General features: G+C 32.8%; 1 protein-coding gene across 1 annotated transcript; it reads left to right on the top strand.

The window, feature by feature from the left end:
• The first annotated feature begins 3,693 nt into the window (after positions 1 to 3,693).
• On the top strand, positions 3,694 to 4,029 carry LOC149189124 (glutathione S-transferase U22-like). The gene has a single exon (XM_089410135.1). The coding sequence runs from the start codon at positions 3,694 to 3,696 to the stop codon at positions 4,027 to 4,029; it is 336 nt and encodes a 111-aa protein (XP_089266261.1).
• The last annotated feature ends 14,176 nt before the right edge of the window (positions 4,030 to 18,205 follow it).

Below are 18,205 nucleotides of genomic sequence, written 5' to 3'. Positions count from 1 at the left end.
CAACTAAGTTTAAGTCCACTTTGAAAATTCGTACATGCTTGTTGGCCTGCCAACAACTCCCCTACATTTTTGGTCAAAATGAAGGCCCCCCCATTATATATTTTGAAAAATTTTCCCTTCTAAATTCACTTGATTTGTCGGTGTATTCCCCTATCTTCATTGGCTGGCTTTTGCTTCTTGCTCCTCAAAATTTGACCATGTCTCAACACATCGTTTATATTGATTCTTAGGGTTGTCACCTTGATTGTTTCGTTTTTAGTGGTTTTGAACTGATCCATTTCAATTTCCCATTTACCACCCTCTTCAGACAATTTTCTAATGAATGAAATTTTGACATACCCCACTCCCAATTTCCAAGTTCTACTACTTTCGTCATTATGGTGTCTTTCTTCATCGACTTCCTCCTTTGAGTTGCATGATGAGTTTTAGTTGGGCATGGTTTTCACGTGGTATATTTATGATATTTGGCTAAATTCGAGTCCTCTTTGACAATTTGTACATGCCTATTGGTCTACCAACAACTCCCCATTATAAATTTTGAAATATTTTTCCTTCTAATTGCACTTGATTGGGTTGTGGATTCTCCTATCTTCATTCGTTTGTTTTTGCTTCTTGCTCCTGAGCCTTGGACCATGTCTCAACACATTATTTGTCTCGATCCTTGGGGTTATCACCTTGATTGTTTGTCTTTGAGCTAATCCATTTCAATTTCCCATTTACCACCCTCTTTAGACAATTTTCTAATGAATTAACTTTTGACATACCCCACTCCCAATTTTCAAGTTCAACTAATTTCATCATTATGGTTCTTTGCTTCGTCGACTTTCTCTTTTGAGTTGATTGATTAGTTTTAGCTGGACATGGTTTTCGCGTGGCATGTTTATGATATTCGGCTAAGTTCGAGTCCAATTTGAAAATTTGTACATGTTTATTGTCCTGTCAACAACTCCCCCACATTTTTTGTCCAAATGAAGGGGGTCCCATTAAAAATTTTGAATATTTTCCCTTCTAATTGCACTTGATTAGTCGGTGGATTCTCTTATCTTCAGTGGCTAGATTTTGCTTCTTGCTCCTCAGAATTTGACCATGTCTCAACACATCGTTTGTCTCGATCCTTGGGGTTGTCACCTTGATTGTTTGGTTTTGAGTGGATTTGAACTGAACCATTTCAATTGCCCATTTACCAACCTCTTTAGGCAATTTTCTAATGAATGAACTTCTGACATGTACCCCACTCTGAATTTTGAAGTTCAGCTACTTTCATCATTATGAAATTTTTCCTCGTCGACTTCCGCTTTGTGTTGCATAATAGGCTTTGGTTGGACATGATTTTCATGTGTTATATTTGTAATTCATGCTCTTTATATATATATATATATATATATATATATATATATATATATATATATATATATATATAAAATAAATAAAATATTTAACGTTATAAATTAGATATAAGTTCATTTTTATGTTTTTTATAAGCTATTATATATTATATATAATATGATATATTCTATGTATATTTCTTAAGTTATGTATTTCAGAATTAATTTTATATATATAGATACACGCACACAAATCTTTTCATGATGATGATGATGGTGGTGGTTAACATCCACTGAGACCAAATTGGTCTATCGGACCTATAATTTTCTTAGTTTCTAATTGTCTGGCTCCTCGTCTTTCTTGGCAAGATTGGTGCTATAGCTTTCTTTTTTTTCTCTACGGTCTTCCAATTTTCTTTATATTGCATCTCCTTCGTCTCTTCTGGTTCTTGGGACATTGGTGTCTTAGCTTGGCGGTCTATTTTGTTCGTCCTTTTGAAGATAGTCGGAGAAGAAGTTTGGTCTAGGAGATCTGCTTTGCTGTTAAATGAAGATTTGTTTTGTGCGGTATTTGAATCCTCATAACTTTTGATACTTGAGGGGTTGTTGAGTTCACTCTTTTGTTGTTGGGTGAGGCTTTCCCATGGGATAAGTATGTTTATATATTGTAAAGTGACATGGTATGGTATATATATATATAAATTTAATGAATGTACATATCATATCATAAATATAAAATATAAAAAAGGAAAGGGGAAAAATAAACGCTAATCCAACTATGCAGAGGGGGATGAAGCAAAGTCACCATATGAATCTTTCTCATGGAAAAATTACACATTTCGACATTTGAACACTTTAGGTTATAGTTTCCTCATAGGTTCAAAAAAGCTTCAAACAAATTGTTCGCAGGTTGTATATATCAATAATATTGCAAGGCAAAGGGGCAACCATAATTGAACTTGAAATACATCGACATGGGGGAGAGATAAAGCCACCATATGAAACATGTTCATTGCAAATGGGATTAATATTTCAAACCGTAGCCTTTGGAAACCAATGCTATATTTCAATTCGAAAAGGACTTAACTATCTACATTTCATAGGGGACAAACATGATAGTGCATCCATCGACGATCAAATCAAATGAAATAATCACCAGATCATTCAACGAAAGTAACACTTATGTTTGTTGTCAGGATAATTTGTCAAACGTAAATGACTTCAGGTTTCATTTTTCACCATTCTAATTCCTAGAAATTTTTTGTTTATAAGTTTTATTACAGTGATACCAGGATATGAAAATAAATGTGGACAATTATAACTAAAGCAAACGTCTAAACATATTGATGGAGCCTTCAATGGCCAGGGTTTTTATTACTGAGTCAAAATGCCATGTAATTTGGTCACTTTGATGAGTTTCAGGGTGCAAGTCCGTTTGATCATCTACACGAATGTACACATATTTAAATCCAACCAAATTTCTGATAGAAACAGCTAAAATCACACAATCACAAACACTCAATCATATATTATACACAAATGGTGTATGTGCAAAGACACTCACACACACCGATTTACATTCAGATTACTCTATTAAATAGAGTTTCTAAGATCCAACTTATTCCTAAATTAGATAGAGAGGTTGAGAGAATTTCTCAACCATCACAAACCAACTTCTTAAATATGGAATGTAAGCATTAACTCCAACATCCCCCCTTAATGATTACATTACATGAAAATAACAAAATAATCAAGCTTATCAGTAGATGCTCCATCAAGTTGCCTCATAACCCTTGGAAAGGTGTAGTTGGCAAGTTGGATTCCCGAGTTCCCTTCCTCAACTCCCGAATCAAGGACCTCCCGAAGTCAATTACTGGACAGCATCCCAATCTGTCGCATAACCTCATTAGGAAACCACTTCCACGTCTACCACTAATGAGGGATCCTTCCCTAGATCCGCAACTGCCATACTATCTGGACAACCATCCATATTGAGCCTTACTACTACTTGATTTCTTCAAACATTTTATAATAATGGAAATTAAACTAATATAATCACAAATGTATTTTCCAAACAACCGGTATAGTCACGGTAACAGTGACTGTCACAACGCATTTATCGCTGTCTCCGTGAATATCAGACACGGCTCTCTGTCTTCAAATGTTCATGCACTGTCCTCCCCGAATTTGAGACTGATTCCGGCGACGAACACCCCCAGCCATTAGTACGGGCCATGATGAGATCGCTGATAGATACTCAGAATACTGGGTAATCCAACAGAATTTCTGCAAGCACGCAAGAGCATTTAGTCATTCATTCATACTTGCCTGCTTCCTGTAATTTCCATAATATTTTCAGGTGCCGAGAATGGGTGAAGGGGAAGAGCAGGTGAAGGTGTTGAGCCAATGGCCCAGTCCCTTTGCTATTCGAGTTTTGATCGGACTGGAAGAGAAAAATGTGAGATATGAATCCCAGGAAGAGAATTTCGCCTCTAAGTCTGAGCTGCTGCTGCAAATGAATCCGATTCATAAGAAAGTACCCGTCCTCATCCACAACGGTAAGCCTGTCTGCGAATCTCTCATCATTCTCCAATACATAGACGAGGTTTGGCCGGGCACCAATTCCTTCATGCCGTCAAACCCATATGACCGAGCCCTTGCAAGATTCTGGGCAGACTTTCTTGACACTAACGTAACCCCATAACAGAGAAACGCCCAGTTTCAAACGCCACAGACGGAATTAAGAATTTCTATGAGTAGAACATGGCCCAGGTTAGTTTGAAATCAAAACCGACTCGCCTACAGAATAGATCACATCGATAAGGAAACCATGAAAGTTTTGCATCACATATTCATGGCCGACTGATCTTCATATCGAGCCTGTGCACATAGGTCGATAAATGGACAAATGGACTTGAAATAAATGAACTACGGGGATGGCTTACGGCTGCATACGCAGGTTGCTCTGTCCAAAATACTCAGGTTGCAACAGCCCGGTTAACAAATGCACCTTCTCACAACACAGGTTTAGATCTAGCTCTGATACCATGATAGAAACAGCTAAAATCACACAATCACAAACACTCAATCATATATTATACACAAATGGTGTATGTGCAAAGACACTCACACACACCGATTTACATTCAGATTACTCTATTAAATAGAGTTTCTGAGATCCAACTTATTCCTAAATTAGATAGAGAGGTTGAGAGAATTTCTCAACCATCACAAACCAACTTCTTAAATATGGAATGTAAGCATTAACTCCAACAATTTCTTCACTCGCCTCGAGTATGAGAGGTTGGCTCACCAACTCATGTGAACAAGACATTAGCTCCACGAGATTTAAGTTACTGAAAACAAATGCCAGCAATATGCAGTAAAATTTTGTAGTTGTAATGCAGAAATGGTTACACTAGATTGTGGGAGAGCTAGTTACGTTGATATTATCGAGATCGTCGAGATGATAAATCCAAATATCACTGCCATATCGCCATAATCACAAGATTAGTTTCTGATTGGATTGTTATTAAAATTATCGACAAAATCTCGTCCTCCAAATATGAAATTGAAAGATCGAAGTCACACTAATTCACTGCAATAACAAGTCGCTCTATGGAGAACAAGTTTTACCATAAATAAAAGCCATAAAGATAACTACGCACCAGTTCAACAAAGGTTGAATTAGACCAATAAGTTTAACTATTTGACTACCTAAAATATACCTCATCTCTACATGAAAGCCGACATGGAAATAACCCATTCATCCAACCTGAACGTGCACATGGTTTCGTTTCAGTTCATCAAACCTGTGATTATAATTGTTCAATCTATTTCTGTTTTTGATCTGATTTAAATTTAGAATTACTACAGGATCTAAAATTGTGTAGTCACTCTTTTATATCAATCCAATTCGTTTTACATATATGTCTGTTTGGATTATAATGATAATTTTGGATCATTTTCTTAACAAGGTTACCCAACCTGGATTTTTAGCTTGATAGGATTTGAGTGCTAGAGCGATAAGGGAGATTTTAATATCTCGAACCAGATTCTTAAAAACTTAATTCGTTAATAGTGGAAACCCATTCTTATTTTGGAAAGGAAGATGACAGCAATTTATGGATTCTAGGGATGGGTTTTTGGTAGTGAATTCGATTTTAGGGAGATCTGATTTTCTCAAGATTTGTCGAGTATTTGTGGGAAAGGAATTTTTTTATTAATGCATTATAAAAATGCAAGACTGATTTTGGTGAAGGGAGAGAGAGTCTCGACAAGGGAGAAGGTGATCAACATCCCTTCTTCAGTCTGATATCCGTAGTACACCATATTTTTCGGAGGAATAAGAACAGAGGCTCTATCATCAGTTGATATATCTATCTTTGAAACTGTGATGTATGCATCTACTGTGATAGCTTGAAAATCATAGTATACACGATTTCAATAGAGTAATAATAGGAAATAGTCTTTCTGATTAATCACATTAAAAGGATTGGGTCGACGTTTTGAATGGGTTGACGTTTTGAACCAACTAATGTGGTTTATCCTTGAGACAAGTTGAAAACCAATCAATATGAGAGAATAAATAGGCCGGATGCATAATAGTGGTTATGTAATAATTAAGTATTTAATATCGAGAATGTAAATAAAATAATATAATAATATTATTAGGGTTGACCTATACAAGAATTAATTAACCTATTTAACGACTAAAATGGTAATTCTTTTATATAATATTAAAATTATTTAAAAACAAAAATAATAATATTAGGTTGAAGATAAGTTGTTATGAAATGAATTGGTTAGTGATAATATTTAAAAATATAATTTATTTACCAATTCAAACAATAATATTATCATTATTAGAAAATAGTTTATATAACATTATTAGGGATGACTTGTTCAATGTGAGTTAGGTCGAAGATTAGAATTTATCATGATTAATTAATATATTTATCAACTAAAATGTTAATAATATCTAAGTATAATTTATTTATATAATATTAACATTAAAAATAGAATAGATAGTAATATTTGGTTTAAGATTAGTTGTTATGTAATTAATTAGTTAGCGAATATATTAAAAATAATCTATTTACCAATTCAAATAATAATATTATCTGTGAGTAATATTCTTAGTTAGTTATGGGTTGACCTATTCAGGGGAATTAGGTGGAAAACTAGCCGTTGTCTTAATGTAATAAATAGGTTATTAAAAGAAATTATAATAATATTTAAAAACTAATCGTTATGTAATAATTAAATAATAATGAGACCAAAAAATATAATTATCTTATTTTTCTTTATTATTGAGATTTCCAAGACCAAAAAGGTCTATTAGACGGAAAGAAACAACAAAGGGGAGAATATCCTCATTGAGAAGAAAAGAACGGGAGGAATAAAAAGAAACACCAGAAGAAAGAACAAAGAAGAGGGCGGCAGAGTTGGGAGGTGAGAGATGGAATCCAACTTTTACTTAATTTCCAGCTCTCACCTCTTAACTCCGCTTCCCTCTTCTTTGCCCTCTTCTTTGTTCTCTCTTCTGGTGTTTCCTTTCATTCCTCATGTTCTTTTCTTCTCAATGAGGATATTCTCCCCTTTGTTGTTTCATTCCGTCTAATAGACCTTTTTGGTCTTGGTAATCTCGATAATAAAGGAAAATAATATTTATCTTGAATTTTTCCTAATGATGTAGTTTTAACCTTATACACTTTAACCATCAGGATAATTATATTTTTTGGTCTTGTTATTATTTAATTATTACATAACGATTAGTTTTTAAATATTATTATAATTTCTTTTAATAACGTATTTATTACATTAAGACAATGGCTAGTTTTTCACCTAATTCCCCTGAATAGGTCAACCCATAACTAACTAAGAATATTACTCACAGATAATATTATTATTTGAATTGGTAAATAGATTATTTTTAATATATTGGCTAACTCACATTGAAAATGAGTCATCCCTAATAATGTTATATAAGCATTTTTCTAATAATGATAATATTATTGTTTGAATTGGTAAATAAATTATATTTTTAAATATTATCACTAACCAATTCATTTCATAACAACTTATCTTAAACCTATTATTATTATTTTTGTTTTTAAATAATATTAATATTATATAAAAGAATTACCACCTTAGTCGATAAATAGATTAATTAACTTTTGCATAGGTCAATCTTAATAATATTATTATATTATTTTATTTCAATTCTCGAAATTAAATACTTAATTATTATAGAACTATTTTCTAACTAAATAATTGTTTGAATTTAAGTTTCTGTGATCCATGAGTTTAGAAAAAAAAATTGATGTGATTTTTCCGAAAATATTTCTATAAATAATTGTTTTTAATAAACTTAATAATTCTTCTCCAACAACTATTTTTTGAACGGCTTACCCTAAACATTGATGCATCCTTGCTATGATTGATTTCTCACCTTGTCCTGAGGATGAACCACATTAATTGGTTCAAAACACTAATCCATTCCTTTCAATATGATTAATTCCAAAAACTATTCTCTACATAATGGATCACACAAGTCTTAGAGTAATAATATTCATAATCATTTTTCCTCATCATTATTTTCTGTGAGCTTGAATGGAACCTGAACTGTGTTTCTAATCTTTCATTTAATCTCTATGATTATAGTGTTTTGAAGTCTTTTCTGAATATTATAGTTACCTTTAAGCTTGATCTATCTAACCTTAATTCAATTCATTTTGTGCATAATTTGAAAACCACTTTTGTACGTCATGATCGATATATGATTATTCGTAAAAGGCTTGTACGGTGTTAACATCAAATGTCTTCTATGCTTTTGAGCATTTTATGTTTAATTCTAGGTGTAACCTGAGTTGAAATTTTAGATCCATCATGCTCCCATTAGAATTTGTATTAGACATTAGATATGTATTGATTATGGATGTGAAAATAGAAAAGGCAAGTTCATACTTCCTCTGTATTTGTTTAAAAGATAAAGAAATTGTATCATTATTTAAAAAATAAGGATTTGTATGATTATGATTTTTTTGGGTCAATTATAAAATATGCTATGGAGATTTAATTACATTTTAAAATATAATTACTTTTACAGTTTAGATTAATTTAGCTTAATTAGGCGTTACACAAGCTTCTGGCTATTTCTCTTTGTATTTTTGAAATTGTATCATTACTTAAAAAATAAGGATTTGTATGATTATGAATTTTGTTTTTCAATTATAAAATATGCTATGGAGATTTAATTACATTTTAAAATTATAATTACTTTTATAGTTTAGATTAAAACTATAATTACTTTTACAGTTTAGATTAATTTAGGTTGTATGCAAATTTACAACATTATATGTAGAAAATTATTTTACATTAATTATGCGTTACACAAGCTCCTGGCTATTTCTCTTTGTATTATTGTAAATTGTATCTTGTATAATTAATGTATAATATTATTATTTTTTTAGGTTAGCTCTATTATTGTACCATATTATTTTAGTTAGATTAAACATTAAATTAGATATATTAACATAAAACATTAGTTTTAGCTTCATGTATATATAACTTTACGATAATTTTAGGATACCCACCATTCTCTTTCCTTCACAAGAGGAAGATAATTCCATGCGAAGTGAGCCTCTAAACCCATATGGAGTGACTATTAAAACGAATTAGGTTATGTGATGAACTTCGATCCGGGCCACATCCCCTTATTGACAAATGGTCCAAAATTCCTATCAAGAATGCTCGAATTGTTGGTGAGTAGCTTAGTATTAATTGAGAGCCTTGTAATTGGAAATGAAGGGTTGAACATAATCATGAAACTCCTAGCTATTCTCCGTTGGATAAGTTTATGAACATGGTGTAAAATGCATTGCGTCTACATCCAACTAAAAGATTTGGTGTATAAATTGAGTGAAAGTCTCCATTATTGTGGAAATTTTTAAAGTTACCTAATTATCATGCTCCAGGATTCTACTTGTAACCACCATAAGAAATTTTTTGTTGCTTTGCATGAACTCCTCATAACTTCTCAATTATCTTCTAATTTGTTGTAATTCTCTATAATCTATTTGAGAATGAACACTATACAATACCTAATGAAAAATTGGTGCTCTAATGATGTCATTCCACTTTATTTCAATGATGTATAAAACCAAGGCTTCATTTAGAGGGAGCTTTGAAATCAAACTCCATAAAAAACACTTACGATACCTTTGGTAATAAGGAGAAAGAGAAAACCCTTCTTTAGAGAGATCAATGAAGATGCTCCATGCAAAGTAAAGGAAATAAAGATCCTTTTGGAACAACAAGTTATCTATCTAACTAAAATGAATCTAAAAGCACTATCTAGAGTGGACTTTAGAAAGAGAGAGAACACTGCAAAATTTCAAGAGTATTTGAAAATAAAAATCAAATCCTACTAGGGAAAAGGGGATAGCATGGAACCTCAAGTCACCAACCAATTTCCCCAGTGACATTGATGTTGAGTGAAATAAAGGAGGAAAAAAGGTTCAACTTACCAATGTTGAGGGGAAGAAGAAAATACCAAACATATTAACCAATTTAATGAGCCCATATCATTACAGTTGAGATTTCACTTAAACCACTCTCAAATAATCCACTATCCTCACCATTGTCCCATGTTGTTGCCAAAATAAACCTCCCACAAATTTAATTGTGGTTAAGAGAGAATGTAGCTTCATGTGAACTAAGGGAGGTTGTATCTTAACATTAGTTGTTCCATTGAACAATGGAATTTCCTTGGATGAAGCTAGTTGTGAAATTAAACTGGAGCAATGTGCCATGTCCTTCATATTACCACAGGGGCTTCAATGGGGGAGAAATACCATACCACGCGTATTCATATTAGGGAATATATATTGAGGAAAAAATCACATAATATATTGAGCATATAATAGTAGGAAAAGGGTTTTTATATTGGTAGGTATAAAAAATGGAGCTCAAGTTAACGAAAAAATATAAAATGGTATAAAAAAATGTTAACTAAAAATTGGATACCTACAATATCGAGTGAAAGTATGGGTTTTTAAATTGGGAAGGTGTATTGGGTTCGTATTAGTAGGGGGTTGAATAATGTGAGAGGTATTTTCCAATATGTAGTCAAATTAAGGGTATTGTTTAGTATGCCACGAATGCACATGATATGTAAAAGGTTCATTGAGTGAAACCTCCGTGCATATTACACTATGAATTGGTTTTTGGTTAAGGTTTCTGTTAACCAAAATTTACCCTATTTTCAATAACATGGATTGATTGGTGCAATTGTCAACAATAGCATTGTGATCTTGTGACCCAGGGAAATACTTTCCCTCTAATGAACATCAAACTTTACAAATTATCTATTCTAGTGATAAGATTTAAAAATTATCCGCTATACTAATATTTAGAACCATGTATCATGTGAAAATTTTTGAATCTACAATCGTACAAAGTCTGAGAATGCTAACACATTTAACAATATTTAAACCTTGCGACATACCATAAACTTCAACCTGATTATTTTCTTGGTGTGCCCAAACCCAAAGTATATTTGAATTCAAAAAATCCTTTGAGACTAAAAATAATTTCCCAACCTATTATCACAAAAAGTTAAATTACTTTGTTATGAAAAATTTGGCTTTCAAATTCCATTTTTACTGTGCTAACAATAAAATTCAAAATTTAATACCAATGATAGACATTGAGAAGAAACCATTGGCATGTGTGATTTTTTATTTTTTATGTCCCTACAAAGACATATAACGATCACATCAAGCTATTGAACAATTTTAAATTTTGAATATAGTGATCACATCAAACTATTAAAAGGTACATACACAAATCTAACTTTTGTTGAGGCAGACATTAATTAATATATATATATATATATATATATATATATATTCTTTTTTTTTTCAAAAAATTAATTTACCTCAGATTTCATTGGTGGTATAGGGTTTACCATGAAGGCTTTAATCCTGATGGATGGATTTGAAACAATGCCACACTCATACTTTGATCCTTCCTAATCCTCTAGTGTAATTTTCTACCAAACCCATTATCTACATTGGGTTAACACACCACCTTTATCAATTTGGTTAACTAAAATGGGAGGTTGTGCAAACGGGTAATCCAATTTCATTAATACATTTGTGTTTTTTTATTAAATTCTTGCACATAGACTCTTTCAAGGAGGTTGGGATGGGTTATGTTGTAATGATGGTCAATTATCAACTTGAGGTTGAGGTATCTTATTGTTGTATATTGAATATGTGCTTCAATGATGAGTTCGTCTTGTTGATTTCATCATGTTGGATGTAATATGAAATTCCTTTGAATGAATAATATTTGGTTTTTGTAAATGTAGATTTGGTTTTCTTTAAAGTTTTAGATGTGATTAATTACATGTAAGAAAATAAATGAGGTATTTTCACAGAATTTATGTACTTTCAAATTCCAAGTTATTTGTTTAAATATTTCCAACAATTTTATTATAAAAATATTTTTCTATATAACTTGTTTGTTATTTTTTTAGGAAATTGATTTTTTCTGGTAGTTATTGGTTTGTTATTATTAGTTGGTGATTAATAACCCCAATATTTTATGACGTGATTGTTGTACACGTAATCCATTAGGGTTGGTGTGGAGGAATGAAATTGTCATTGGGATTCCAAGTGACTTTGGAAGGATAATACAAAGGTTACAAGAACTGGTATTTATATTTGTATTTGATTAATAATATGCAATACATTTTTAATCTATGTTTGGTCATTTGTATGTGTGTGCTAAAAGTGGTATCATAACAATTTATTCTCGTTGAGAAATGCCTCTAGTTTTTTGAAAATATCAGTCTAGTATCCCTTCCATCTCCATCTCTACGTTACTTGGAGAAACACCTCTTTCCATTTTGACCAATCTTCTATCTCTGGACACAACATTTATTTGCTTGACCCAGACACTCCTCTCATAGACAATTCCATTCCTTTACTCTCTATGCCATTTATGGGCATGCTTGTTCTATATTTTAATATCTTATGTAGTCTCACTCAATGTTTCTCTACCTCTACAACTTGTTGAGTGCTTCGACTTCTCTTCATGAGTTGTAATGCTTACTCTCTCTTTTCTCCATTGTCAAGTTTTTGTGGAATTCAATCTGCAAATTGTTCGCAACTTGAGTTCCATGTTCTCATTTATTGGGTCTCGTTCCATTATCAACATCTTCACCACTTTCTCATGGATTTGTGTGTAATTTATTTTCCTATTCTCACTTTATGGTGTGTTAGTTTCTAGTTGAAGACCATTTCAAACCATTTTATTTGTGGCCTATTGTGCATTCAATTTTATGTATAGTACAATTGTTGTGAAAACTAAAATAATACAATCCTCTAGGCTTAACATCAAGACCTTCAACAAACTAGGTTCTTATGAAGGGTGCCCATGAATTTTTGGATATTTTTTAAGACAATTTTGATTTTCCACTCATTTAGGGGCTTCATCGAGGAAATATGACTGTAAGGTGTGATAAATATGGGTGGAATGAGTGATCTCAATGAAATTTGTGTGTTGTAAGGAAATTGATAGTGTTGCCTATGTCTAAAGGGGAAAACAATTAAACTCTTGAAGTGGATAACCAATTCACTTAGTACTCAAAAGGTGTTTGAAAAATGATAGAATTATTGTTGCATAAGAGAAAACTTGTATAGTTATTTTCATTTCCAAGAAAGGGCTATTACACTTGCATCAAAAACCCATTCAATCGGTATTTTACTTCAAGTTTAACATTTTTTGTTATCTTCTACAGTACATCACATGTTAGCATCCATGAGCTTTAGGTTGGAATCATGATTGTCATTACACTGAAACTAGCATATGTTAGTAAACATATGCATCATGAGAGCTTATGAATCCTCAAGAGGTTATTAGGAATATGTCAAGATATATGCAGGGAGCAATGACTTTCATTTGTACAACAATATCCCCCCCAACATGACCTAGGTGTGTTTCAAACTCAATACTTGTGGCTTTGATACCACTTTTTGGAATGACAATTTTCATTACACCAAAACCTACAGGTTTTAGTAAACACATGCACTACCAAAGTTAACAAATCCTCAACAATTTGTTAGGAACATGTCATGAAACACACAGGGAGTGTTAACTTTTATTCGTCCAAAAATTTATTTAGGAATAACCCGAAGAATTAAGGTTGACCCATAACAAAGAGTTCATATTGCTCGCTTTTGGCTCTTCACAATGTTCAAATTGGTTAGTTTTGGTTGATTTGACCTCAAGTATTACCTCAAATCCCCTTTTAGAGTCGTTTACATCACAAACACATGGCTATCCCCTTTTCCATGAATAACGGGGGCTGACATGACATCCTCTCGAAACTATAGGTGTGAAAACAGGAAGGTCAACTTCTGAGTGGCATAACTTTTACATGCGAACTCTGATTGATGCGCTTCTTACATTGTTGGAAAGGTATTTCTATGTATAATAATAGGAAATGGTGTGGCATTTAAGCGACAAAGTTTTACCCCCAAAAAACATCATTTGATGCCTCAAAATTCTCCCGAAAGGTTTCACACCTTGTTTCGCTAAACTGGGTCCTGCCGGTAAAAATGGTCTATGAGTTGTTTCCTTCATTCTTCCCACTCCAAATGCATAGACATGGATGAAAAAAAATATAATCTTCCAATTAGAGTAACACCTCCCAAAAATACCTCCCCATTTTTGGAGGCTTTTGGTCCCCAAAAGTTTTTACTGTATGAGGTGAGGAAATTTTTCCTCTACCTTCTCTCTGGTGTAGCATTTAGATTTGCCTGGAAGTTGTCCCTTCAACCCAATATTCCAAAGGTCATGTTATCCCTATCTTGTATTTCTAGACCTCTTCTGCAAAACTGTATCTTTTGTCAACTCTTCCTGAGCATCTAGTGCCAAATCCTCCACAGAAGGTAGGACCTGTTCCTCTCACTTATCTAGCATGGAAGGCTCATAGAGTTTTAAATTTTATACATTAAAAACTAAGTAAATGCACATATATGGTGGTAAAATGAGTTGATAAGCATTATCACCCACCTTTTCCAGTATTTCAAAGAGACCATACCTTAGAGCGTTGATTTTCTTACCAAGCCCCTACAACCTCTCCTTGTTCAATTGTAGCCATACTCTATCACCCACCTTGAATGATTTATTTGTTCTGTGTTTATCATGCTTGGACTTATAGTTCTCTTGCGAATTATGTAGTGTTTCATGTACTTGTATATTGTTAGGTCCCTATAATAATAGTGTATTCCATCATTTTTATTGTCACTGTAGCCCCCTTATTCTTATTGTTGTGCCCATGTAGTCCCCATATTGTTATTATTATGCCCCATAGAAGCCCACTATTATTATTGTTGTTCCCTTACATTGTTATTGTTATGTCATATTTGATTATATTGTGACCCCTTAGACTCCTATATATAGAAAGGAGGCTTTTTCATTTGAATCATCCAATATTTTTTCATTTGTTTAATGTAAAGGAGGTTTCTTGCTTGAAGAGGATAATTTTAATGTCATTGATCTATCTCTTCTTCTATTTAGTGAGATGTTTACATAACATTTGGTATTAGAGCTTTGTATTCTAGGGTTTCTCTTCTTCAAACATGTCATTTTGGAATTTTCTCTATAAATTTTTTCACATGAGGATTTAGAAGATGAAATTTTTACCACGTGGAGCCAAATTCATATCTTGGTTCACTATATTTTCGGAGATATGCTTTGAGGAAGTTAGGGTTTTTTTTGGGCTCCAAAATTCTGTCTCAAATAGGTGACCAAGGGAACATCATCATAAAATATTTCTATGAGACTTCAAAAGTTGAACATTTTAACACATGGAGCCGACATCAAAAAGAAATGCATGTAAAAATTTCAAATATTGGTTCGTTATATTTTCAAAGATATGCTCTGAGGAAGTTAGGGTTTTTGCGGCCTCCATAATTCTGTCTCAAATAGGTGACCTAGGGAAAATCGTCATAACTTGCGTTTCAAACATAAGATTTGAATTCTATAGAAAGTAGTTGAAAGTGTACATACTGTAGCTTTTCATGAAGAAATTCCAGGTTCGAAAGTTGAAACAGTGACAAGTGACATCCCGTACAACTTCACTTTACTAAACTAGTCCATAATCAGGTCATCATGGGAGATTTGACATAATACTTTCTTGAAGAACCCAATATTGGTCTGAATTTCGGGTTTGGAAAGAAGACTCGGAGGCTACTATAGAACGAAATTTTATACCTTGGAGATCCACAATTATAGAGATACAACAGATTCAATATCGAGCTCCTACAAAGAAAAAGAAAAAAAAGGTGTGTAGTTTTTAAAAACTTGCATAAGTTTATTTGAAAAATTAGTTTGAAGTGATTCACAGGGCATAGTGAAGCATAATTATCATTAATTGATTACCCAAAGAAATAAAATGGAAACACCTAGTAAGCTACCCGAAATATCTACCATGACACATGAAGAAGAGGAAGATATGCAACATGATATATCAAAATTACGAGACCAGGTGCAACAAAAAGTAACAGAATCTAATATGGATGGTTTGAAGAATGGAATCAAAGCTAAGATCAATGGTTTGAAGAATGGCATGGAATCTAAGATTGATGGTATAGAAGCAAAACTGAAAGGAAACATGGATGATATGAAGAAAGACATGGAAGGTTTGAAGGAAGGTTTGACAAAGTTCATACAAGAAAGGTTTTCTAATGGTGAAAAGGTAGTAGAGGAAACTCATGATGATAACAAAAGAAATTTTAATCATGATTTCATAGAATCTAACGTTTGATTGAAGACCCACAATTTCCAAAGATCGATATGAGAAAATTTGATGGAAAGGATCCCTTAACATGGATACTATAGATGGAGAAATATTTTGATCTCCATAATGTGCAAACACAAAAAAGGTATGTACTGCAACTTTATATTTAGAACCAAATCAATTTGTATAGTCTCTATGGCTTTTCTCTTATAAAAAAATTGTCACTTGGTCAATTTTTACAAAGGAAATGATAGAACATTATGAGGATACAAAGAGAAACAACTTCTTTGACCAATTTATAAATATCAAACAAAAGGATTCAATGACATAGCACATTGAGGACTTCCAAAAATTTAATATAATGGTAAATGATATTCCAGATGATAATAGGATTTATGTCTTCATAGGGACTTTAAAGGATATCATCCAATATGATGTTCACCTTGGGGAACCTGATTTATTGGAGAAGGTATTCAGGTTGGCAAGAAAAATTGAAAGAAAAATTATGGCAACAAGGAATCCTACCACTCATAACTATAAACATGGAAGTGTTGTTCCTCCTAGCCTTCCACAACCTACAAGGTTGACAGCACAAGAATTGGAAGGAAATAGAGCAAAAGGGATTTCTTACAGTTGTGATAGAAAATACACCAAAGGTCATAAGCGTCCTATGATAAATTAATTTACATAGATTGGGAAGAGGAGGAAGAAAAGGAACAAGAAACGTCAAAAGAAGAGGATATACACTAGGAACCAACCATACAAAAAGAATAAATGAATCTCACCATATCGTGTAATGCATTGACAAGAATTACCACTCCTCAAACTCTCAATATAGAAGGACATATCAAGAATAAAAAGGTAATAGTGTTCATTGATTCAAGTAGTACCCATAATTGTATTCATTGTAAGATAGCCAAGGAATTGAATTGCTTCCTATATCTAGCACCACAATGTCAAGTGATGGTTTCAAATGGAGGAACCATAAATTTCTCCAAAAAGTACCATAATATTAAGCTATCCACTGGATAATATGTATTGAATAGTCTAATGCTTTCCATTCCAATGGCTGGTGTTGATGTTGTACCAGGAGTCCAATGATTACAATCTTTGGGTATGACAACTTTTAATTTTCAAGAACTTTTCTTAAATTTTTTTGTGGAAGGAAAGGATGTTGCATTAAGGGGTATCGAAGGGAAACTATGAAACAAAATCAACTATAATGGAATGACAAACCTTCTAAATAAAGAAAAATGAGGCGTGATTGCACAATTATATTTACTAGAGGTTCAAACATAGAAATTATCCATTTCTCCAGATCTCCAAAAAGTCTTGGAAAATCGTTGTAAGGTTCAAGCTGCGGAATATCAAATCGAGCATAAATAACAAGTAACTTCTCCAAATCTTAAAGGATAACCTCACTTTGGCATAGAATAAAATGAAACAACAGATATATCAACATCACAACGAAATAAGTTTTGATGTAGGTGTTTGGGTATTTTTATGGATACAACCATACAAACAAATGTCCCTCAAGTAAGATAAGAAGGATAATCAATTATCACCAAAGTATTATGAGGTGTTGCAAAGGATTGATACTATGGAATACGATTTGGATCTTCCTGCATCTTCCCAAGTGCACCGAGTTTTCCATGTTTCATGCTTAAATAAGGTTATAGGTGGGAATATCCCAACTCAATCAATATTTCCAGAACTTGACGAGGAAGGAAAAAATCATATTGGAAGCTGAAGAAGTCATGGAAACAAGAACTTAATAACTACAAAATCGATTAATTTCAGAGTATCTCATCAAGCGGAAGGACTTACCCATTGAATATTCCACATGGGAGGATGAGAATTTTATACAAAGGCATCTAGAACTACTCAAGTGTTGAGGACAACACTTTTTTGATGGAGAGGAACATGTCAGGTCCCTATAATAATATTGTATTCCATCATTTTTATTATCAGTGTAGCCCCCTTATTGTTATTTTTGTGCCCATGTAGTCCCCATATTGTTATTAGTATGCCCCATAGAAGCCCACTATTGTTATTGTTGTGC

Source organism: Pinus tabuliformis, chromosome 3_1 (genome assembly GCF_031772625.1).
Source record: "Pinus tabuliformis cultivar Carrire ecotype Pingquan chromosome 3_1, CPIR1, whole genome shotgun sequence".
NCBI classification, from domain to species: Eukaryota; Viridiplantae; Streptophyta; class Pinopsida; order Pinales; family Pinaceae; genus Pinus; species Pinus tabuliformis.
Note: the sequence above shows the minus strand (reverse complement) of the source record. Positions and strands in the feature narration are given on the sequence as shown.

Coding starts and splice junctions, on each gene's coding strand:
- LOC149189124 (XM_089410135.1), top strand. CDS start 3,694: ATGGGTGAAGGGGAAGAGCAGGTGAAGGTGTTGAGCCAATGGCCCAGT.